A 22,402-nucleotide genomic window follows, 5' to 3' on the forward strand; every position below is an offset into this window, starting at 1 on the left:
AAAGGGAAGGTTTGCACACTGGGGGCGGTCGAAGGAAAAGCCACCCAGGAAAATCCGCCTGACTGGACAGAGCTCCTGGGACTATACTTTGCCTTGTTCCATGAGGACTAGTATCTTCCTCTGATTTGTTCAGTGTTCAAGGCGATGCCAGCACGCAGCACCTCGGAACCAGCCTGATCTTTTCCGGGCCATCTCAGGGCGATTGGTGCTCTGCCTGCCCCAGAGAAGTACCAAGGGCCGGCTGTGCATGCCAAAACCACCCTCCTCCGTCCCGTTCCTCCCCCCCCCATACTCGGCCTGGAGGGTCTCTCTAAGGAAAGGAGGGGCGCATCTGCCTGAAGCGGTCATAAGACAAGACGTGCCTTTTTGACACCTCCCCCCCCCAGAGAAAACCTGGCCTGCATGTAAGGATGCCCACTCAGCCGCCTTATTTACTGACCCCAAGAATCCCACAGCAAGGAGGGGAGGGGCTGCACAGAGGCTTCAAAGTCCGGGAGGAATGCCTTGGCTCCCGAGAGGCAGTTGGGGGGCTGACCCCCAGCGAAGCCTAAGGGCTCTGTGCCACGGGTGGATGCCCTTCCTGGCAGCTTCGGTTGCTTAACTCTTCTGGAAAACCCACCTGTCACCCGCCTGGCTCCCTTGGCAAAAAAGGCCTGGTGGGGGGGGGGTGCAACTGAAGGCCTGAATCAAGGCAGCCCAATGCCCCCAGCATGAGGGGAATCAAACGAAAGGAACCCCCCCCCCTTGGGAAATGGCTGGGCAAAGACGATCCCTTGGTTTTTGTTCATCCTGTTTCTGCCAAATGTTTTTACTGTTTGCCCCTTAAGCGCGGAGGGTGGGGCACATGACAAGGAGGGGGCTCCAGGAGAAGCTTTCAAGGTGGGGGGGCTGGTGGTCCTTGGCTGCGATGGGGGGGATTTGTGCCTGTTCCCCTTGAGCTTGCAGTGAGCAGCCTCTTTGGTCTCCTTGGTGGCCCAAATGTCCACCCCCCCATCTGGCCCGTCTTAGAGATCTGGGTGGGGGGTTGTCCGTCTTCGCTTTGGAGAAGCTCTGTGTGGTCCCCCCCCTGCCCACATCTGGCAGTAGCCACGTAACGCCTCCCCCCCCCCCGAACCCTTTTCTCCATTGCAGGCTCTGCCTTGTCCTGCGTGGCCTCTGGGAGGACAGAAGGCTCTTGTGTTAAGTGCTGTTGATGATGTTTGTTTCATAAAAGTTTTGACTCTTTTCTGTTTTAAGCACTTTAAAGACAAAATAAAAATGGTTGAATTGTTGCCTAGACAGTTCTCCTCCTTCTTTCCCAACAGCCCTTTTCACAACCCACCGTTCCAAGATCCCCAGGGTTGCATCTTCCTCCGCCATAGGGAGGTGCCCAGCTGAGGGGAGGTGAGGGCGGGGGAGATGCCCCTTTAAGGCAGCAGCAGGAGGAGGGCTGTGGGCTGGCTGTGCACGCTGCCCTATTGCCAAGACCCAGTCTTGGGCGCTGCACAGAGCAAGCCGGTTCCTCTCTCCGCTTTCTGCTCTGCAGGGTGATCTTTTCCCTAACGGGCGCTTGGGGGGGGGGACCTGCTCTCCCCCCCCCTCCTTGTGCAGACTAGCCTCCCCTGCAGAAGAGGCAGGTGGGGCCAAGCTTGGAGGGCAGAGCCAGGCAGGGTAGGGGGAGCTTCTCCCCTGGTTGGCTGCCTGGTCCCCCTGCTGCCCCCCCCCCCGCCAGGCTTTGCAGGTGGGATGGGGTTTTCCTTCAGGGGTCCAGCCCCCTCCTCAAAGGTCTGCCAGAGAGATTATACAGAACGCATGAAGGCAGTGCGTGTTTAGGCTATAAATAGGAAATTGAAGGAACATTGTATCATGCTTGGTGGCTTCGGGATGATACATACCTTGAATACAGAATGTTGATACAAAAGGTCTACATTAAATTGAAACCAGGAATTCTAGGATTGGTGGACACGTAGTTAGAAAGGAGTGTCACGGAAGATAATAGATGGGAAGATCTGCCCTCCAGGGAGGGAGGGAGGGATGGGCAGACCTCCCCGAGATGGGCAAACTGGCTTCTTTGATTAGAGAAGAAGAGTTATTTACATTTACAGACTTTTTGCGTAAAAATGGAAAAAAAAGGACTTGTGATTTAGAGTTTAGAGGCTTAGGATACATTATAGAACAAGAGCAATAAGCAACTTTGTTGTTGTGAATAGTGAAGTTGTGTCTGACCCATCACTACCCCATGGACCACATTCCTCCCGGCCTTCCTGTCCTCTCCCATCCTCCGGAGTCCATTTAAGTTCACGCCGACTGCTTGGGTGACTCCATCCAGCCCCCTCATTCTCTGCCGTCCCCTTCTTCTTCTTTCGCCCTCCATCGTTCCCTGCATGAGGCTCTTCTCCAGGGAGTCCTTCTTCCTTCTCATTAGGAGGTCAAACTGTTGGAGTTTCCTCTTCCTTCCTTCTCATTAGGTGGCCAAAGTCTCTCTTCAGGATCTGGCCTTCTAAAGAGCAGCCAGGGTGGATCTCCTCTAGCACTGACCAATTGGATGGCCTTGCAGTCCATGGAATTAACAGAAGGGACTTTAGAGAGGTTAAATGTGATATGAAGAATATCAGAAGCCACTTTATTATTATTTTTAAAAGTTTTTTTCTTTTCATGCACATTTTGCTTTTTCTTCCTTACTTTATATTAGTAGCAGTCTTCAATTTCTTTCAATTTTTAAATAAGAGAGAGCGACTTCAATTCCCAGTTTCCCCTGCTGGTTGAGGGCTGGGGAAATGGGGAACCTTTATAACTCGGGGACATGCTGGCTCAGGAGTTCTGGGACTTACAGGAAGACCGCAAGTTATCAAGGCGCCAGAGTTCCCACCTCTGAGGCAGCGGGAGGGAGTTCAAGTGCTGGCGCCCGCGGGGCTCCTCCTTGGGGAAGGCTGCGGACGGTCGGCGCGGAGGACTACGCTTCCCAGGCGTCCCCTGTCTCAGAGGGGGCGGGGCCGCGACCGTCCGGCGCCGCCAGAGGGAACTACGCGCCCCAGAAGGCTCCGCGGGAGCTGCGGTGCGCTTCAGCCAATCGGGGGCGGGCGGCGCGGCCGGGGGCGGAGCCAGGCTGCGAAGAGCACTTCTCACGCGAAAGTGGCGGCGAGCGGGGATGGCGGAGAGCGCGGGGTTCCCGGCCTTCCAGCTGGGGAAGCCCCGCTTCGAGCAGGTGGGCTGCGGGGCTGCGCGCGCCGGCATCGGGCAGGGGGCGCCTGGCGGGTGGGCTCTTCGCGTCCCTCGCCCGGGGGCTCCGCTGCCGGGGAAGAGCGGCTCCCGCCCCCCTGCCGCCCGCTGATTGGGCGCTGCCGCTGTCGCTTTGCCTTCTGGAATTCCCGCCCTTTTGTGGATGCCAGGAGGACTTTTGATTGGCAGTTGCTTTCTCCAGGGGCGGGGCTTCTCCGCAGGTGGCGAGTTCGAGTCTCGCTGCGGGAAGGAGGCGGGGGAGGGGTGAGGCGGAACTGGGCCAGCTGCGCCAGGGCTGCGGGAAGCGTCCCCTGCGGGAGGGGGCTGCCTGACTCCCGTTGGAGCCCCCCCTCTGCCCCAGTAGGGCGGCGGCGGAGGGCGCAGGATGGCCCCGAGGGGGGAGGGGGCGGCAGCTCTTCGGCCCCAGCCGGGTATTGGGGAAGCGGCACCTCTGGGGCTCCAGCGCTGAGCCGCGCTGCCCAAAGCCAGGCCGGGGGTTTCATCTCTGGGCACCTTCGAGGGGGCTCCTTCCGCGGGCTACAGAAGGGCTGGGAAGCGCTACTGCCCGAGGGAGGCAAGGCGGCCGGCTTCCCTCCCGGTCCCGAACCGCTCTCCGCCTTTGCAGGGAGGAAGCCCCCCTCCCCCGAGGACTCCCCCCCCTTGCTTCGGGGGCAGCCGAGTCCTTTGGAAGGAGGGGGGCAATTTCCCCCAAAGGGAGCCCTCCTCCTCCTCCTCCCTCCTCTGCCCACTGACAAAGGGCCTGCCGGGGTCTTCCTGCCTGGCAGTGCCAGCCTTTCGGGAGCGAAGATCCCCTGCTGCTTTGGGGGGGGGAGGGGGTGATCTGGCACTGGGGAATGTCTGCCTTTCTGAGCCCCTGCAGGAGGATTGGCTGCCTCTGCTCTGGGCCCCTGGCCCTGGTTGGCCGCAGCTCCTCTTCATTGGAAGGGATGCCCCGTGTCTTCTGGCCCACAGCAGTTTATTTGCCACGGTTGCATTCAAAGTTCAGCCTCCATAAATATCACTAAATCTTGGACTTTGCTCATCAGTGCAGAATTGCCTCAACCTGCCCAGGTGATAAAGAAAACTTTACCTGGGTGTTTCCTCCAGACCTTGAACTCTCGGGAGGGCCCGGGGGAGCCTGTGCTGCTTCCTCCTCTGCGGAAGAGGGAAGCAGCTTTGGGGAGCCTGCAGCCGGAAGGAACAAACAGAGTTAGAGGGTGCATGGAAATTTAGGGAGCAGAGGAGCAGGGAAGGCTCCAGATACCCCAGACAAGCAGGGAACAGCTGACCTGCTGCAGTGGAGTTTGTGTCTTTATGGGGGGGGGAGGGAAGGACTTGAGGAGGGGGGGGTCCACCACTTCCCAGGCAGAGAGAACATGCTGCGGATTGCTGCTTTAGATTTCAAGAGAGAGGATCCCAACTAATGGAGAGCAAAGCAGGAAGAATCCCATGGATGAAGGTCCTTAGGGGGAAAACAGTTGGGGAGAGTTGGGAAACCTGAAAAACGAGATAACTGGAGCCCAAACCCAATCAATTCCAAAGAGAAATCCAGTGGGAGACCTTCCCAATGAGGCCACCGTGGTTGCTCCAAAAGCTCTCTGGTGGACTGGGGAAAGGCAGAAGTTTAACCAACGGAAAGGGGCACATAGAGAAAACAGAACATCAGCAAATAACCCGAATCTGCCCAGATGGAGTCAGGGAAGCCCAAAGATCAGCATGAGTGATGAACAACAAAGAAGGCTCTTTGGGTATGTGTGGAACAACGGAGGTTAAGGACGCAGACGGTCCTAGGCTGTGGAAGGAAGCAGCAAGGGTGCTCTGTGTAGTCTTTGACAATGCTGGGGGCCCGCAGGAAACACCAGAAGAATGGAGAAGACCTCATGCTTTAGAAAAGGGGGCTCAGGAAACTGTAGACCAATTGGCTTAACACCAATCCTACCAGAAGGCGTTGGGTTTGCAAGACTTCACCAAAGCTTTGGTCCTTTGATAAAACGGCCTATTGCCCCATCCTTCTTCCACTAGGAGAGTGTGGGCTGTTCCACCAGATGGAGTTGCCGTTGGTTGAACATCCATACCCAACACTTGGTCCTTCATGGGCCTGTGTCCACCTGGGGGCAGGTATTCAATGGGACATCTTACAGCTCTGTCCCGCCTCTGTTCTTCCTCAGCCTTCTTAGATCTTAAATGGGGGGGGGGGGTTGTCAATGAGATGCTCATCAAATTTGCAGATGGCCACAAGCTGGTAGAAATCGGAAGCATCTCAGAAGATGGATCAACGTTCAAAGGACTCTCGACAGACTTGAATATTGCCCCCCTTTTAAAAGGGGCTATTTAGCAGCAAGAAATAGGAAAAGCCAGAGGCCCAGGGAGAAAAAAATGATTCTTTTCCGGAGTGATCTGAGGACCCTTGCCCTAGTCATGGGGTTGGACTAGAAGACCTTGAGCCACCCTGGGAATCTGTGGAATGCATTGGGGCAGATTGGGGGGGGGGCGCCCTGGATGTATCCTAGGAGGACAAAGAAGATTGGGGAGAAGAGGAGCATCCCACCCACCCTTCCTCTCTGGCAGAAGCGAGGCAAAGGAGCAGGGCCTGGAGGCCTCGGTGAAGATGGGGCTCTAGGCTCTCCCTCTTAGAGAACGGAGGGCAGACCACACGGGGACCACAAGGACTGGAGGCACATTGTGATGACGGAGGATTCCTTGCTAAAAGGACCCAAGGAGGCTGCGCCCAGTCCTTGTAGGATGCCATGGGAAAGGTGGCCTTCCAGGGGCCCACGCAGGAGCCCCCTGGGGCAGACTGAGCTGACCTAACCTCAGTCACAACCTTCCTTCCGGTCGGGTCCAGGCAAATGACCGTCCAGGGGGACAATTCCAAGCCCCTCTGGAGACTCTGGGTTGGGAGTCAAAGCCTCAGGGGCCTCCGCTCAGCCCACTGTGTGAGAAAGAGGCTGCCATCCTGGGCAAGAAGCAAGCAGGACACAGCTTTGGCCAGGGAGGGCAAGCAAGAGGCCTGGGGGAGGCCAGAGAGGCAGCTGAGGGAGGCTTTGAGCCCCCTGGCATCTGCTGGGAAACTGCTGGGAGTTGGAAGCCCTGAAGACGGTGGCCGTCTCTTGCTGGCAGTGACGTTCCTTCTCCGAGGGTCCACGGAGCCGGTTCTGAGACCCTCTGCCGGCGCGGCGGGCGTGGCCCAGGCGAGGGGGGCCGGGCCAGCTGTCTGGTTCGCTTAGCTAAGGAGAGCAGCTGCTTTGTTTTCCGCTGTGTCTCTGCCCAGAACTAATTTATTTTATGAAAAGATTTGCTTAATTAGTTTTGTTCTTTTGTGAGTGAGCCAAGCCGTGTGAGAGGGAGAAGCAGTTCTGCACCAATTAAATTTTTTTTCCAGGGCTGATTAACAAGAGTTTTTCTTCAAACTCTTTGGGCCGGGGGTGGGAGGGGCGGATTCCTCTCTGCCCGCTTCATTAGGGGCGGCTCTGAATGGCTGCTTTGAAGTGCCCGGGATGGGCACCTGCCTGGGTTTGTGAGGACGCTCTTCTAGCAAGGGCCGGGCATGGAGCACTCCCAGGACGGGGGTCTCGGGGTGGGCGGAGGCCCCTGCAGGGAGGACTGGTGGAAGGGCTCCACTCACAGGGCCCCCCCCCAGCAAGGCTCCCAGAAGGCCAGGGTTGTGTGATGCGCAGGGGGTGCGACGTCTGTTGGCACTGCCGGTGTGAATTAGGATGGCCCCTCCGGAGCAGCTCTCACACCAGGGAGCCCCTGAGGAGCCCCTAACGAGGGCCTGTTGGGTGGGGCCACCTGGGGCGCCCCTGCCTCGGACTCCAAGCACAAGAAGGGCTGATTTCCATGGCTGGAGGAGCATTTCTGCTGCCAGAGGTTCCAATAGAAAGGGGGGAACCCTGTCTGGGAGGGTCCCCCCCCCGCCCGAGTGGAGCAGACTTGGCCAGTCGGACGCTCCCCTCGGAATGGCCGGTTCCTGCTCCAGGAGGCATAGCGGGGGCAGCTCCATGGCCAGGAACCCCGGGGCCCCTCGCCTGCTGCTGTGCCACTGCTGGAGGAGGGTGGGATTCTTGAGGTCTCCATCGAAGGGCCACCATTGCTCAGGCTGCCCCTGAAGGGGAGGGGGAGATCCACTGTACTGGGTGGAGAGGATCCCTGCTTCCCTTCTGAAGCGCCAACCTCTGTGGTGCTGTGCCTGGCAGTGCCCGGGTCTCTTGACTGAGGCCACGGCTGTTTACAATGGTCTGGCGGTTCGGACTCAAAAGTGGAGGCTTACGGTCCCCCAATATCCTGGCTTTGAGCGGTAGGGGTGTCCCCAGAGTGGCCCCTGAGCCAAACTCGGCTTCTGTAACAAAAAGGAATCTTAGGGAGCCACGTCCCCCATGCTGGGGGCCCTAGGGTGTCACCCCAGACATCCCAGGAGCCCTGGGCCAGCAGTCACCCGGGGGGGGGATGAAGCTTGGCCCCAAACAGCACCTGCATTTATGGGCCCAGCAGTGAGGAGGGGGGCGGGGAGCCTTTTGGCATGAAGAATCGCGGGGGCTTTGGGGGGCTGGGCTCTTCCATGAGGGCCACAGGGGGCCTTGGAGAAGAGGCAGGGGGGCTGCCGGGGGCCCCCGGGTCAGAGGGAGGGAGGCTGCTTGGCCGGGGGGGAGGGGAGAGGGAGGCCTAGTGGATGGGCAGTTCTCTGGCCCTGATGCGGCTGCTTCTGCCTCCCCCCAGGGCTCCTTCTACGGCCGGTTGAGACACTTCCTGGACATCATTGACCCCCGCACACTCTTCGTCACAAGGGTAAGTTCTCTGCCCCTCCCCTCAAACCCCCCCCCCCGGCTTCCTTGGCGGTTTCCTTTGCAGAAAGTCCTGCTCCCATCACGGATCCAGTTTAATGCTTGAGCTGGGGGCCTCCCTGGACCAGCTGGGAGCTCCCCGTGCGGATTCTGGCAGACTCTGAAGGGCGGCAAGTGGCCTTTTCTGCCCTGGGATTCTCCGCCTGGTCTTGCTGACCGCTCCCCTCCGCCCCTCCTCCCTTCCCAGCCGTCCGTCATCCGGTTCCCTTGCAAGGCTCCAGGCCGGCCTTGTTCCTCGCAGCCCCCCAGGGCTGGGGCTGGAGAGATGAGCTTTCCCCCCCCTCCTGGAATGGGTGGAGCTGCTCTGACTGGGCATGGGGGCTCCCATCCCTTCCTTGGGGGGCCTTCCCTCCCAGAATGCTCCCTTTTAAGGCGGGGACTGTGGGACCCCGTGGCTGGGGGTCTCCTCCCCTCCTTCCTGCTTTGCTGCTGCCTGAGGGGTGGTGGGGCAGACCTCCTACCCTCCACGGACAGCAGCACCCCCAACCCCCTTAGGCCCCCTTCTCAAACCCATCATGGGCTGCCCAGAGTCGCTGGGAGCAAATAAATTTAATAAAAAATAATAATAATGAGATCGGTTTTCACTTTGAATTAACTCCCTTGTGTCTAAGGAAGCAGCAGCCGGGGGGGGCACAGCCGATGTTCTCCCTGGAAGGCAGCCCTGATCGCCAACTCCTGCAGAGCCCAGCTTAGTCTTACCTGCTCCTGTGGGCAGGAGAAGGTGGCACGTTTCCCCTGGACAAGCATGTCCCAAGGGACTGGCCGAAGGAGTCACCCCACCACCCGAGCGACCTGCCCCTTGATGGGTCTCTCTGCCTGCCACTTCGTGCCGGCCTTGGCTCTTGATGGGGGGGGGGCTCATTCAAAAAGGGTTCTGGAACTTGAGGGTCCCCTCGAAGGAACCAGGGGGTCAGGGTCCCAAGTAACACCCCCAAAAGATGGCTTCCATGTCTGACCCAGGCCTTCAGGGGGAACCTGGGGATGGGCCGCGTGGCCTTGTCCACGCCAGAGCCAGTGGCCCTCTGTGTCCCCCATCCCCTCCGGTGCCCTGGAGCCCTGATTGTCTCCCTGGAGGGAGCTGCTGCAGGGCCCCTGGTGGGAGGGGTGGGGGAACTGATGGGGAATTCCACTGCTCACTCGGCCACTAGCACTTGGGAGTATCCGTATTGTTAAGTAGTTTGATGCATTTTCTCTGGTTTGGCATGAAATGGATTAGGGACGGGGAATGGTGAAATGTCTCTGGTTAGGCGTGTGCCATGCCTGCCAAATAATTAGCTACATCAACATTTTGTGCAAGGATTAGATGTCTAATGATGGTCACCTAGTAATATATACATAAGTATATTTGGACCTGATTGCTATCATACTTTAAGGAGGGCAAGAAGTTAATTACACCCCCCCCCCCACAAAGCACACTTAATTCCTGTCCTCCATTATCAGTTCCTTCTCTGCACTTATTTATCCCCATTAATTTCTTACACCTTACAGTCCCTGATGAAAAGTGTGACATAGCCAGAGATTCCCCCCCCCCAATGGGTGTGTATGTGTGTGCTTGTGTGCAAGTGTGCAAGAGGGATGGAAAAAGAGAATTAAGGACACAGAATGGGAGGGCGGAGCAGGTGAGTAGCTGGGGAGGGTCGTTATCTATAGTGCGTGTGGCTGTTATTCATACGAGAGGGAGAGAGCCACAACGCTCCAGCCGAAGGGGGCATCCTGTCACCACAGAGGACAACCAGACCCACCAGGGATTAAGCCCCAGCAAGACCCACCCACAGCCCTGGTGACCCTCATCTTTCCAGCCCCCCCCCCCCCCGCTGCCCCACACATCCCAATTGGGCCATTGCCACGAAAGGCCCCAGTTTCCCCACCCCTGACTTAGAGAGATAAAAGACAAGAACGGAAGGGAGGGATGGAATGAGGGTAGGTCTTAATCCTGACAAGAATTGGGCAATCTGCTTGGAGGCATCTAGAAATTAGTCACTGGAAAAGAGAACGGTGACACCTGGAGTGTAAGAAAAGATTAATGTTTTGACAATTGGGCACTTTAGCAGCCCACGTGATCCAGAGTCTCCCTCCATGTCAAAACTTACACAAGTTAAAATTGGGCAAGGACAGGCACTCGGGGGTCCTTCCTTATCCTAATGGGAGCCCATAATTTTGGCCAGGGAAAAAAAATCTTTTGTCAAACAGGTCAAACATTCAAAAAGTAATCTGGGATGGTCCCAATAATTGTGACAGGACCTCCAGTATAGCAGACATGGGAAATTCTGCCCCCGTCCGTTTAGATGTCCCACATGTTTTGCTGACATTTGCACATGTCTTATTAAGGCTGCGGGTGGAGGTTGCCAGAAGAGAAAAGCCAAACCAAGATTAATTTCTCCCTGGGGGAGAAACACCCCCCCGTCTAACAAGGTCCAGGGCAGCAAGGAAGCCCCTCGAGGGACCCGCTCTGGCCAGAGGCCAAAGTCCCTGATGAGCCCTGGGAGGAAAGACCGGCTGAATCCTGGTCTTTGGGAGCCCCCCGGAGTTGCTTCAGGGACTCACTTGGTGGATTTTGAGGGTTTTAATTGGATGGCTTTGAAGCCTGTGGGAAAGCAGGACCGAGCAACAGGCAGCGTTAAACCAGAAATCTAAATAGTTTAATTGCTTCTTGGGCCTGGTTGTTACGGTGTTGCTTCACACATTTCATAATCGCCAGGAATGCTCCGAGTTCTCAGCTTAAGCTCCCTCAACCTTCGTTTGTCCAGCAGGCAGAAAGTTGAAAATGGGCCCTTGAAGACTGGATCCGTCCGTCTCCCACCGTTCTTATAACTGGCTGGAGCTCTGAAACACTTCCTGGAGAATACTAAAAACTCAGTTTTAGGGCCATTAACTTCAAGATGCTCTATAGGGCAGTGGTTCCCAAACTTGGCAACTTTAAGACTTGTGGACTTCAACTCCCAGAAATCTCCAGCCAGCAGAGCTGGCTGGAGAATTCTGGGAGTTAAAGTCCACAAGTCTTAAAGTTGCCAAGTTTGGGAACCACTGCCCTATAGGGCAACATTTCCTAAACCTGGATAACTTACCCAAAAGTGTGTAAATGTCTTTTGTTTACTTACGTAATGACACACAATTCCATTACCCAATTACAATAGGGACATTTAAATTGACTTAAAATTTAAACTGAAGAAGGGGTTGACCTATTCTGCAAAGCCCCCCGAGGGCAGGACAAGGAGAGGCAACGGATGGAAACTGATCAAGGAGAGGAGCAACCTAGAAAACTAAGGGGAAATTTCCTGACAGTGAGAACTATTAACCAGGAAAAGGACTCCGCTCCAGAAGGTGTTCGTGCTCCATCACTGGAGCTTTCGATAAGGGATCAGACAGCCATTTATCCAGGGTCTCCTGCTTGAGCAGAGGGCTGGATTAGAAGAACCCCAAGATCCCCCTCCAACTCTGTTATTAAAAATTTAAACGGAGGAAGGAAGGGGTCAGCCAATTCTCCAGGGCGCCTGAAGGCAGAACAACAATCAAGGGATGGAAATGTGGGGAATTCTGGGAGTTGAAGTTCACACATCTTAAAATCTCCCAAGGTTGAAAAAAGGCTGTTCTGGAGAATTCAAAAGGTAGATCCACCCCCCCCCCCACCCGCCCCACTTCCAGTTGCACTCAATCCAACCATTTATAAGGTAGAAATCTAGCATATAGTTTACTAAATGTAGATAAAAGATGAATTGGCAGGTAGTTGTCAGGATCACCCTTGTCATCCTTTTCAGTACAGAGGAAAGGTAATATAGAATTACGGAAGCCTTGTGGGAGATAGAAATAATTGTTTAGCGCAGTAAAAAGGGGGAATGGAGGAGGCCCCCACCCAACAGGATTTGATCTTGGAATTTCTGGAAAGAGTAAACCTTTAGCTGTGGTTTTATTCTTTCCTCTTTCTCCATTGGACTGTTAATATTTGAATTTCCGAGGGTGAAAGCAGCGACTGTTCGGAAAAGGGTACACTGTTAACAGGTGTGCATGTCCACACCTGGAGCAGGTAAGATCCATTATCTGCACACCAGGAAGAAAATGTGACCGGAGAGAGTTTGGCTTTATCCCTTCCTCCACTGGTAAGAAAGAAAGAAAAGAAAAGAAAGAAGAAAGAAAGAAAGAAAGAAAGAAAGAAAGAAAGAAAGAAAGAAAGAAAGAAAGAAAGAAAGAAAGAAAGAAAGAAAGAAAGAAAGAAAGAAAGAAAGAAAGAAAGAAAGAAAGAAAGAAAGAAAGAAAGAAGAAGAAAGGAAGGAAGGGGGGAAACCCTGTTTTTGAGTGTTGGGAAAAGAGGGGCTGCACGTAATCATCATCTTACAACCACAATTGAGACCAACATTTTTATTGCTAAACAAAACAATTGTTATGGGAGGTTTGCTTCATTTTACGACCTTTCTGGCCGCAGTTGTTATGTGAATTACTGCAGTTGTTCCTTTAGTAACATGGTTGTTAAATGAATCTGACTTTTCCACTGACTTTGCTTGTCAGAAGGTCATAAAAGAAGATCACAAAAGGGCTGTGATGGTGCAGTGGTTAGAGTGCGGGATGGCAGGCAAACTCTGCCCGCAGCCAGGAGTTCAATCCTGACTGCCTGGAGGTTAAGTCAACCTCCCTCCCTCCTCCCTTCCTCCTTTTACAACTGCTTTGTGGCCTCTTTACGACCTCTGGACTTCAACTCCCAGAATTGTTTTGCCACTGTTGTTAAGCAAGTCAGACGGTTGCTAAGTGAACCCAGCTTCCCCCACTGACTTTGCTTGTCTGAAAGACAGTGACGCTGCGACCGTGGCAAATACAGGCCAGTTTCCAGGTACCCAAAATTAGACCGTGTGGCAGTTGGTGGGGACAGTTGTAAGGGTGAGGACTGAGTCCGTTTATTCCGGTCCAAATGTCGCTTTGGACACCCGCTAAGCTAGTGGTTGTAAGACGAGGACTCCCGGAGGTAGCCTGAGCCTAGCGGCCCTTCAGGCTGGCAGAGCCGACCGGGAGCATCTGTGCGCAGGGCTCGCTTCATCCCCACCCGCACCCTGGTGGGAAGAAGCCTCTGTGATTCAGGCGTGATTCATGCCGGCAGCCGGACCGGGGTGGCAGATGGGCAAAGAAGCCAGGATGGAGCCTGTGGGCTGTTCGCAGGCTGGGCTGAAAACCTCAGGCAGAGCTGAAAGGTTTCCATGTTTGACGTCCTGTTTAACAACGGCAAAGTGGGGATGGAGGGTCCAGTCCCTGCCTCTCAGCCCGGCCCACCTCACAAGAGTTGTGGTTGTATGGAGAAAGGAATGCAAGTGGTCCTCGACTTAAGACTGCAGTTGAGTCTCAAATGTCAGTTGCTAAGTGAGACAATTGTTGTGAGTTTCTCCCATTTTACGACCTTTCTTGCCACGGTTGTTAAGTGAATCGCTGCAGATGTTAAGTAACCCGGATGTTAAGTGAGTCTGGCTTCCCCATTGACTTTGCTTGTTGGAAGGTCGCAAAAGGGGATCACGTGACTCTGGGACACGGCGACTGTCATAAATATGAGTCGGTTGTCCAAACTTTGATCACGTAACCATTGGAGATGCTTCTTTGGTTGTAAGTGTGAAAAACGATCATTCAGGGCTGTTGTGACTTCAAACACTCACTAAATGCACTGCTATAAATCAAGGACTATGTGTTTGCTGCCCTGAGTTATTTATAAAAATAATGGAAGGCGGAATAAAAAAGTCTTTTCCAAGAAAGGAAGATCCGTCTCACAGCTTGTGCCTCTGCCTTCTTCCCAAGCAAAGGATTGGGGGTGGGGGGGGGCGATCATCAATCAAACAACCAGCCGGGAGGGACCTTGGAGGTCTTCTAGTCCAACCCCCTGCTCAGGCAGGAGACCCAGTATGCCTTCCTGGGGCAGATAGGAAGACGCCACCGGGTTTTGCAATGGATCTCTTAATCCAAAGCTGCACTTGCACACTGGATGCGATCCAGGTATGCTCCCCCTCCCCACCACGTGGGACCCCCCCCCCGCCCTTCCGTCACCGATGACTAAGTGCTGAGCATCCAGGAAGCCCAAAGACGGATCTTCTAGAGCAGTGTTTCTCAACCTTGGCGACTTTCAGTCCTGTGGACTTCAATTCCCAGAATTCCCCCAGCCAGCTATGCTGGCTGGGGGAATTCTGGGAGTTGAAGTCCAAAGGACTGAAAGTCGCCAAGGTTGAGAAACACTGTTCTAGAGTGATTAATCTGTGAAGGAGAAAATGCCAAGTTTCCTTCCCCCCCCCTCACCTCCCCATACTAGAGAAGCATGGAAATGCCACTAAAGCCGGCTCTTCCGTGGCTCTCCCTGTAGAGTCCTGGGGGGCCTCGTGGGTCTCCTTGGAGGGAAGCTGCTGGGTAGGTGCTGGAGGGAATCGCAGCCGCCCCTTCCATCCGGACTGCTGGCGCTTCCTCCTCCTCCTCTTGGCCAAAGCTCGGAGAGAGAGCCTTTCTCGCCAGCCAGACAGGAGACCCTTAAACCTTTTGCGGTTTCTGGCATTTTAATGGCTTCTTTCATTGCGGACATGAGAGCTGAACCTTGCAAAAAGAATTGCGTGTAGCCGATGGAGCTCCCTCTTCCATGCCAGCCTCTTTCCAGGCCCCCTTCTGGAGCTGAGTCCCTGCGCGCGTGTGCGGAGAGGACCTGCCTCCTCCTCCTCCTCCTCCTCCTTCCTGGCAGGTGTGAGACTTCGGTGCTTAAAATTAGGCTCTTAATTGCTTGTAATGAAACTGTGTGGGACCATCTGAAGGATTCGGCAGGTTTTTCTGTGAAGCTAATTTAGTCCATGCAACATTTGCTACTAACGCACAGCAGGGGATTGGGGAGTTCGGGGGGGAACTGGCAGGCTGCCAGGGGGTGGGGTGGGGATGGGGGGGGTGTACCCTCCCCCCAAGAAGGGGTCCAAGTGGCTGGCAGAGGATTGAAAGGGCCGCTTCCCTCTACGACGGCCTTCGGGCGGCTTTGGTTTTTGGGAGGCTGTTATTGCAGATGGTACGTCCTCCACTTACAACCGTAACGGAGCCTGGCCGTTGTAAAGTGGGTCAGCCCATGATGGACCCTTTGGGGGCGGTCGCAAACCCTTGTCCGCTGTGGGGCGTTCTGGCAGGGCCCAGGTGCAAATGCCGCTTTGGGGGAGGGTGGGGGGGCTGCAGACAGCTGCCCGTCTCGTCCTGAAATGCCATCACAGGATGGGGGGAGGGGGGAGCAGTCAGACGGTCAGAACCAGGTGCTATGAACCTTGGGGGGGGGGCGTCTCTTGCAACATCAAATGATTACTAAGCAACTGGTTGTAAGTAGAGGTGTGTGTGTTGTGTTGTGTTGTGTCCACTTTTGAAAGCAGGCAGCGGAATCTCGTTAATGGGTGCCGGGGTGCCCACAGGGGAAAAAAGGGACAATAAAGGTCATCTATCAGCAGCCGGAGCGAAGGAAGAAGGCAGTGGAGTGAAGGGTTAGAGCAGGGCAGGGGGCATTCCCCTTCGCCTCTGCTTGGGACAGGTCCTAGGTTGGGGGGGGCTCAACTCCTGGCCATGGGAGCCCCCCACCTGCATCCAGGCCCGCCTTGCTCAGAGCTTTGCACTCCTGCATCTTCCCTCAGGACAAGCTTCTCTCTCAGCCCCCCCCCAAAAGGGGGCCCAGAGGCTTTCAGGAAGCCTGGGCCATTTTGTGCTGCTCGGGGGGGGGGGGCAGGAGGGGGGCATTGGTCCTGTGGGGCCAGCTGGGCCTGCCAAGGTTGTCATAGTAACCAGGAGAGGACAAGAAGGCCCATTGATGCATTTTCTGGATCTCCATTCAGAGGAGCGGAGGGAAGCCCAGAGAAGGCCGGGAGCTGGACCATTTGGGTGTCCGAAAACATGTTAATGAGGAGGAGGAGAGTCTCCCCGGAATGCTAAGCAGAGCTTGGCTGTGTTTTCACAGGAAAATGGGTCAGTTTCTGGGCTGCTTGGTTACTGTTCCCCGGCCTGGCTCTGGAGGCTCAAGCCAGCCTTGGCTCTCCTCCTCCAGGCCTCGGATGACCCCTCCCCTCCCTCCCGCCTCTGGGGCTGCCCCCTTGGGAGCTGCCTCTGGGTCCCTGGTGGCAATCAGGGTCCCTGACCCTTTGGGGGAAAGTCCAGCTGATGAGATGGACCTGGTCATTTGTCCATTGTCTGCCATTGGGTGCTGCCCTTCTCTGGATCTGGCAAATTTCTTCACTCTTCCCCCCCCCCGTCTCCCCTTGCACTGGCTTTGCACCCAGAAGGGAGAATCTTTGGGGCTCAGGGCTGAAATGGGGGGCCCTGGTGCTCTCTGGGCGGGGGGGTTTCCTTGCAGACCTTTGACGCCCAACTAGGGAATGCCATCAGTGCCAGGAGGGGATGGGTTCACTCGGAGGATGTTAGCTAGTTGCCTGATGAAACGTCGGAGAGAAAACCTCCCAGCTCAGAGAGCACCCGGGACCCTACAAGGAAAGGGGGGCTGGTGGAGAGGTGGGCGGAGGGCTGGACCCCTAGCTCAGAGGGGAGAGAAGGTCTTGGGGCTTCCGAGGGGCTCCCTGAATCTGGGAAGAGGCTGGCTGGCAGAGGCCCCCGAGGGGCTCACAGGGCCCAAGTGCACTTGGGAAGCCTTGAGAGCAGGGCTGTCAAACTCGCCATGGCACGTCGTCCTCACGGATGTAACCCAGCTTTCCCCCCCTTTGCTAAACCGGGAGGTGGGCGTGGCCCTCAGGCTGCGAGTTTGAACACACACACACACACCCCGCTTTAGAGCAATTGCCGAGGAAGAAGCCGAGTGGCCACATCTGCCTCCCTCGCCATCGGCCCCGTCAGCTGCCCCGCAGGGACCCCTCGGCCGCTCTGGGGCTGCCTGCATGGCCGGCGAGGTGTCCTCCCCCCTCTTGCTTGGAAGGGGAGTCCAGGCAAGGCCTTGCCAGCTGCTTCGAGCCTCGCTAGCGGTTGCTTGGTGCCCCTCTTCTCGGGGGGGGGTCCCAAGCGCAGCCCCTGCTCTCCCCCCTTGTTCCTCCCCGGCCCTCCAGGGAGGGGCTGATGCTTGCTGTCTTTTCAGAGCCGCCTGAAGGAAGCCATGCAGCTGCTGGAAGACTACAAGCACGGCTCGCTGCCCCTGGGAACCACCAACCAAGAGGTGATCGGAGGGAAGGAAGGAGCCCCCACCGTCCCCTGAAAGAGAGACCCGGGCCCAGTGTGGGGACAACCAGAGGTTAGGTAGTCAGACGCTGATGCGGAGGGCAGGCGTCTACCAGCTGTGCCTTTCCTGCCCGTGTCTCTTGTTAGCACAAGGGGCCCTCGGGCGTCTCTTCCCAAGAACGGCAGTGTGTGTGGGGGGGGGGAGAAATCCCCTCCTGCCAGATCCCAGAAGGTCCCCCAAAGGGGCAGGAATGGTGGTTTCCAAGTATTTCCCTTTCATCCTCCTTGATCCAGGCTCAAGTGCTTGATAGTTCGGATTCCATCACTGGCATTACTTCATAGCTGGCATCCAGTGGCTTTGGCCACGTTGGACAGCTGGTGAGGGCCCACGCAGGCAGCCCTTGACTTAAGGCCATTTGTCACCAACCCAGTTGGCCATGTAACATTGCAACCTTTTTTGTGGTGGTCATTAAGTGAACATGGTGGCCATAAAATGAAGACCATGGACACTAAGCAAACCCATGGCTTGCAATGTTGTGGTTTTCCAAAAATATCATAAGACGCAGCCACGTGATCGTGTGACCCATAAGTGCAGTCCTGTACCCCAGCCCCTGAAGCCATGTGGCCTGGGGAGTGGGGGGGGGGGAGGGAGGGTGGCAACCATTCCAATTTCAGAGCAGGGCCGTAATTCCCTTTTTTCCAGGCAGGACATAACTCTGAGTGTTTGCTAAGTTGAGGACTACCTATATTTCCTAGATGCCCTCCAGCACTTGAGTTCTGGGTCCTGAACTAAAGGGGCTTCTCCTGGCCCACATCCCAGCTCTTGGCTCTGGTTTCAGCTGCCGCCGGGGAGTTCGGGGTCCACCCTTCACCCGGGGGTCTCCAGGGTCTCCAGGCTGGGCTTGGGCAGATTGTGGGCCAGTCCCGAAGTGGCAGGGCCAGGAGCCCTGATTGGCGCCCGGGCATTTATCCCTTCGCTGCCCTGCAAAATCCAGGAGGAAAGGCAGCTGGCAGCCCAGCCACACGCCAGCAGATTCCACGGAGCCTCCTCCGAGGGAGAGGTGCTGCTTCCCCGACTCCTGATGGAGCTCGCCCAAGGTCTGAGCTGCACCCGCAGGGCCGGCTGTGGCACGGAGCACAGGCTGTGAGGGAGCGAGTTCCAGGCCAGCCAGGCAGCTCCTGTAGCTCTTCCCTTGGGCCTCCTGTCCTCATGGAAGTCTGTGCATCAGGAAACAGCAGAGGACGCCTGGAAGGAAGTGAAAGAAGCTGGAAGGGCCGAAGGTGGGAAGAAGATAAGAAAGCAAAGACACACACACACACACACACACACACACACACACACACACGGTCCCTTTTCTCCCCAGCCTTAATTAGCAGTAGAAAAGAGCCTTTTCTCACCTGTGGAGGCCCCCTGCAGTCCACCCAATTGTGTGAGTCCCCCCCCCCCCCCCGAGAGCCTTTGGGATCGGCTCCATTTAGTGACCAGGCGTCAGTTGAATCACTCCGAACTTCCTTCCAGGATGTTGTGAGGACTAATTAATTAACAGTCGTAAAACGTTATTTAAGTGCTCTGAATTTTGAATAGCTCCATCCCTTGCAGAATTCTTCTGCTGCGGCTTTTGCTATTTTACACCTGTGTCCCTCCCCTGGCCCTGGCAGGGCTCCTCCTCGGGGGCGGCTCGGCTGGGTGCGATCAGGAGAAGATTGAGCCTCTGATTTGCACAGCTGGAGGACAGCCAGGCGCCTGGCCAGTTTTCCCACCCCGGCTATTCTCGAGCCCTGAGGTCTCTCCAGTCAGCCACACACGTCCAATCTTGCGGGGCGGCTGGGGCGGCCTGGTGCTAAGAAGCGTTTTGGAGGCCAATTTAAGCACCGAAAGCAAACCGAGCGGAACCCAGCAGGGGGTGCTCTGAAGAGGAGGCGGAGGGGGGAAGGGAAAGGCCGATGGGAAAGAGGAGACCTCTCTGTGTCTGTGTGTGTGTGATCCAGACGGCCCCTCCTGCTAGCCACCTCTTGCCCAAAGGATGAAGGACGAGCAAGCAGCTTCTCAGCCTGGGCCACCCGATTCCCCCCGGATGTGCAGGGCGTCAAGGACCCCGCTGGCTGGGACGATGAATTGGTCCAGCACGTGAGGAGGGCACCAGGTTGGGGAAAGCTTGTCAAGCAGCTGAATATGGTGCAAGATGAATGGCAGTTCCATGAAATTATGTAGATGTGCTCCAAAATAATTCCCTAGAATACTAAAGACTGGCCGAAGAGCTTCCTGGGCCTCTGACAGGGCAGCCTCTTCCCTCGTTTACCTGGAGCGCCAAAGGTTCCTCTTGGATCCTTGGCGAGATTCTCATGCAGAAATCCTGCCTGCGCTTGGCTTCCCTGCGACACCGTTTCCCTTCTTGTATTCAACGATTTTCCTGGCACCCCAAACTTACGTCTGTGTGGCAAGTAGGGAGCTGAGCTAACACGAGAAACTGTCTTCGGCCACGGAAGTCTCCAGAGGTCCAGCAAGAGACCCCGAGACCCCTCGGGGTTTGGAAACTTCTTTTGTTTTTTTGTTTTTTGAATAAACACAAACAAGACACAACAAACACCATAAAAACATCTTCCATTACAAATGGTAAAAGGTGTGTCAATTGGTTACAAAGAACCTTCGTGCATCCCTTCCACCGTCATCACCTATGATTCATATCAAGTTATATATTTTACATCAGATATATTTTTATATATATTACTATCATCATACCTCCTCCTTCATATGACTATAGTTGTTTTAACATCCCTTTAAAGTTTAAAACAAACTACATAATGGCAATTCCATTATATATTTTCAATAACATCCGACAACATTATGTGTTTAAAACACATTCAAAATAAAAATTAATTATGTTTGATAACAAAATTTTTGCACCACTTAATCACTGTTTACAATTTATATCCAATTTCCCCTTTTTCATGTCGATGCAAATATTACATTATTATCATTATCAGTCATTTATTTAACAATAGTTTGATTAAGTTTATCTTACTCTTTCCCGTTTTTTCACCATTTAAAATTTATACCAAATTTCCTCTTATGAAACCAATAACATATGTATACATTGTTATCATTATCAATTATTTATCTAACTTTATCCATTATCACTTCATTTTTAACATAATGCTCTAATTTTAACTAACTTTAATTTGTGTTTTGTTATTAGTTTTCATATCTCAACCTGTGTCTTTCCAGTAATAGTGTAGTCCTATTTCTTTAGTCATTTGTGGAATTGGTCTTCTGGTTATTTCCTTCATCAAATTTGTGTGGACTTCTCTTCACAACTTGTTGCTTGTTACATATCTTGGAAAATCTCAAGACCCTCCATCAGCTTCTTTAATCAGCTTATCTTTGGTTATCAGTAGTACTTTTGTCAAAGTTTCTCTCCATCAATTCTTCTCTTTTTTCTTCTTCTATACATTGAGATCTGGAGTAGAGCGCCTTTCCATCTATCTTCCCTTTCCATGTTCCACTCTTCCCATCTCCAACCACACCCAGTTCACTGTCAATATCCACAATTATCTTGCCTCTTTGTTCATTTTTCCCTTGGTTTTTTTTTTTCCATTTGCTGGATATCTTCCATTTTTCCACCAGGTTTTACCACATTACAATTTATATTTTCAATATTTTCCAATTTCTTCTCAACTCTCTCTGTTGTTTCTAATAATTTTTGAATTTCAAACATAATCTGTTGTAATGTTATGGTCTCTTTTTGGTATCATGCTATCCTTCCAGTTAGTAAACACTGCCACTCTAGTTTAAAAACAAGGTTTTGTTTTCACTTATTTCCAGCTACCAAAGAGCATCCAAAGAGCACCTGTATAAAGAACCCATGCTCTTCTCCTTATCTCTCTATAAACAAGCTGAAGCCTTTGAAGTGCAAGGTCAAAATGATCAAAGAGAAAAAAGAAAAAGCAATGTTTCCAGGACTCCACCTCCAACCTCCAAGTGGCAGTGTAACTTCTTTTCCCTCTGAGGTTACTACCCTCTTTATATTCCTTTTATATCTTATTTATGATTCAGGTTTAGAAGAAACAAAATTCTTAAATGAAACAAAATAAAAAGAAAAAAATCCATCTCAACCAATATTGTAGAAATAAAGAAAAAGATTTAATCCATAGGTTAAAAAAAATAGAAGAAAAACTGATATTTCACTTTAGAAAGTAGAAAATGTTTACAAAACTTCCATCCATTGGGGGGGAATAACACACTGTCCAATAATGCTTAATTTCGCCGCTTATTTTCTTTTCTTTACCAGTTTAGTTTAGCTTCAATCTTTTTTTGGGCAGTCTTTTAGATGAACACACTTTCTCTTTCCGCTTTCCTCCCGTTGCGGAGCTGTCCCGACTTCAGCAGCTTGGGGCTGTGCTTATGTCGCCGGCAAGAAGAGATTCTCTTGGATCAATCAGGGACTTTGCGGTGTCCCTGAGATCAGCAAGACGTATTCTTCCCTGTCACCATCTCTTCGGGACGGTTTAGGTCCAAATTGACCGTCCAGCACCAAAAGTGTCAACTGCGATCTCAGAGCTCTGAGATCGCACGTCGTGTCGGTGTGATGCCAGATCCTTAGTCCGGAAACTTCTTTTGGGATGAACTGTCTGGAGGCCCTTGGCTGTTGACAGGGTAAACCCCAGAGGGACGTCAGAAAGCAGCCCCTGAATTCAGGGGCCCTTTGAGGAGGGGGCTGGAGAGGAGGGCCCATTGGTCGCCTCTCCTGCCTGGGATTCTGCCTTGATTGGCCTAGGAGAGGAAGCACCCCTTCCTTTCCCCAAGAGGGGGGCAGAGTTGCCCCCACCCCATCTTACCATCTGATGCACACATGGCCCCACTGAAAGCATCTCTCCGGTTCAGGTTGTAGGGGCAGGGTTAGTCAATCCCTGCCCCCCCCCCGCAGCGGGTTTTGGGACGAGGTGGGTGTTCCTTCCCTCCAGTGAATTTGACCTCCTGCTCTCCTCCTTGCCACCCCTCCCCTAAGGCTGCCTTTTGGGTAAGGGTCTCTCTTGTTGCCTTCGGCCTGCGTATTTGAACCTTAACCCTCTCTTTTGCCTTCCAGCTTTGGAGAGCACAGAAAATAAAACAGGTAACCTGCTCAGAGTCCCTCCTGGGTGATTGGAGGAGGCTTCTCCTGTGCCGCCCTTGGCCCTGATGGGGAAGGCAGGGATCCCTCGTGATGGCCGGGGCGCCTCGGTCCCCGAATAGCCACCCT

General features: G+C 54.0%; 1 protein-coding gene across 5 annotated transcripts in view; it reads left to right on the top strand.

Annotated features, from left to right (window-relative positions):
* The first annotated feature begins 3,064 nt into the window (after nucleotides 1-3,064).
* Nucleotides 3,065-22,402, top strand: part of SFXN5 (sideroflexin 5) — a 45,882-nt gene continuing 26,544 nt past the window's right edge. For 2 of the 5 annotated variants that reach the window (XM_087723871.1, XM_087723875.1), the window contains exons 1-4: nucleotides 3,065-3,184; nucleotides 7,915-7,983; nucleotides 17,086-17,163; nucleotides 22,250-22,276. In XM_087723871.1, the coding sequence (XP_087579997.1) occupies nucleotides 3,128-3,184; nucleotides 7,915-7,983; nucleotides 17,086-17,163; nucleotides 22,250-22,276 (231 nt within the window). In that variant the 5' untranslated portion in view covers nucleotides 3,065-3,127. Of the gene's footprint in view, nucleotides 3,185-4,108; nucleotides 4,270-4,546; nucleotides 4,947-7,914; nucleotides 7,984-17,085; nucleotides 17,239-22,249; nucleotides 22,277-22,402 lie in introns of those variants that run through there. The other 3 variants (XM_087723874.1, XM_087723872.1, XM_087723873.1) reach the window with 3 other exon arrangements.

Source organism: Thamnophis sirtalis, unplaced genomic scaffold (assembly GCF_051295495.1).
Source record: "Thamnophis sirtalis isolate CommonGarterSnake01/CBP01778 unplaced genomic scaffold, rThaSir2_p1.2 scaffold_10, whole genome shotgun sequence".
Taxonomy (NCBI): Eukaryota; Metazoa; Chordata; class Lepidosauria; order Squamata; family Natricidae; genus Thamnophis; species Thamnophis sirtalis.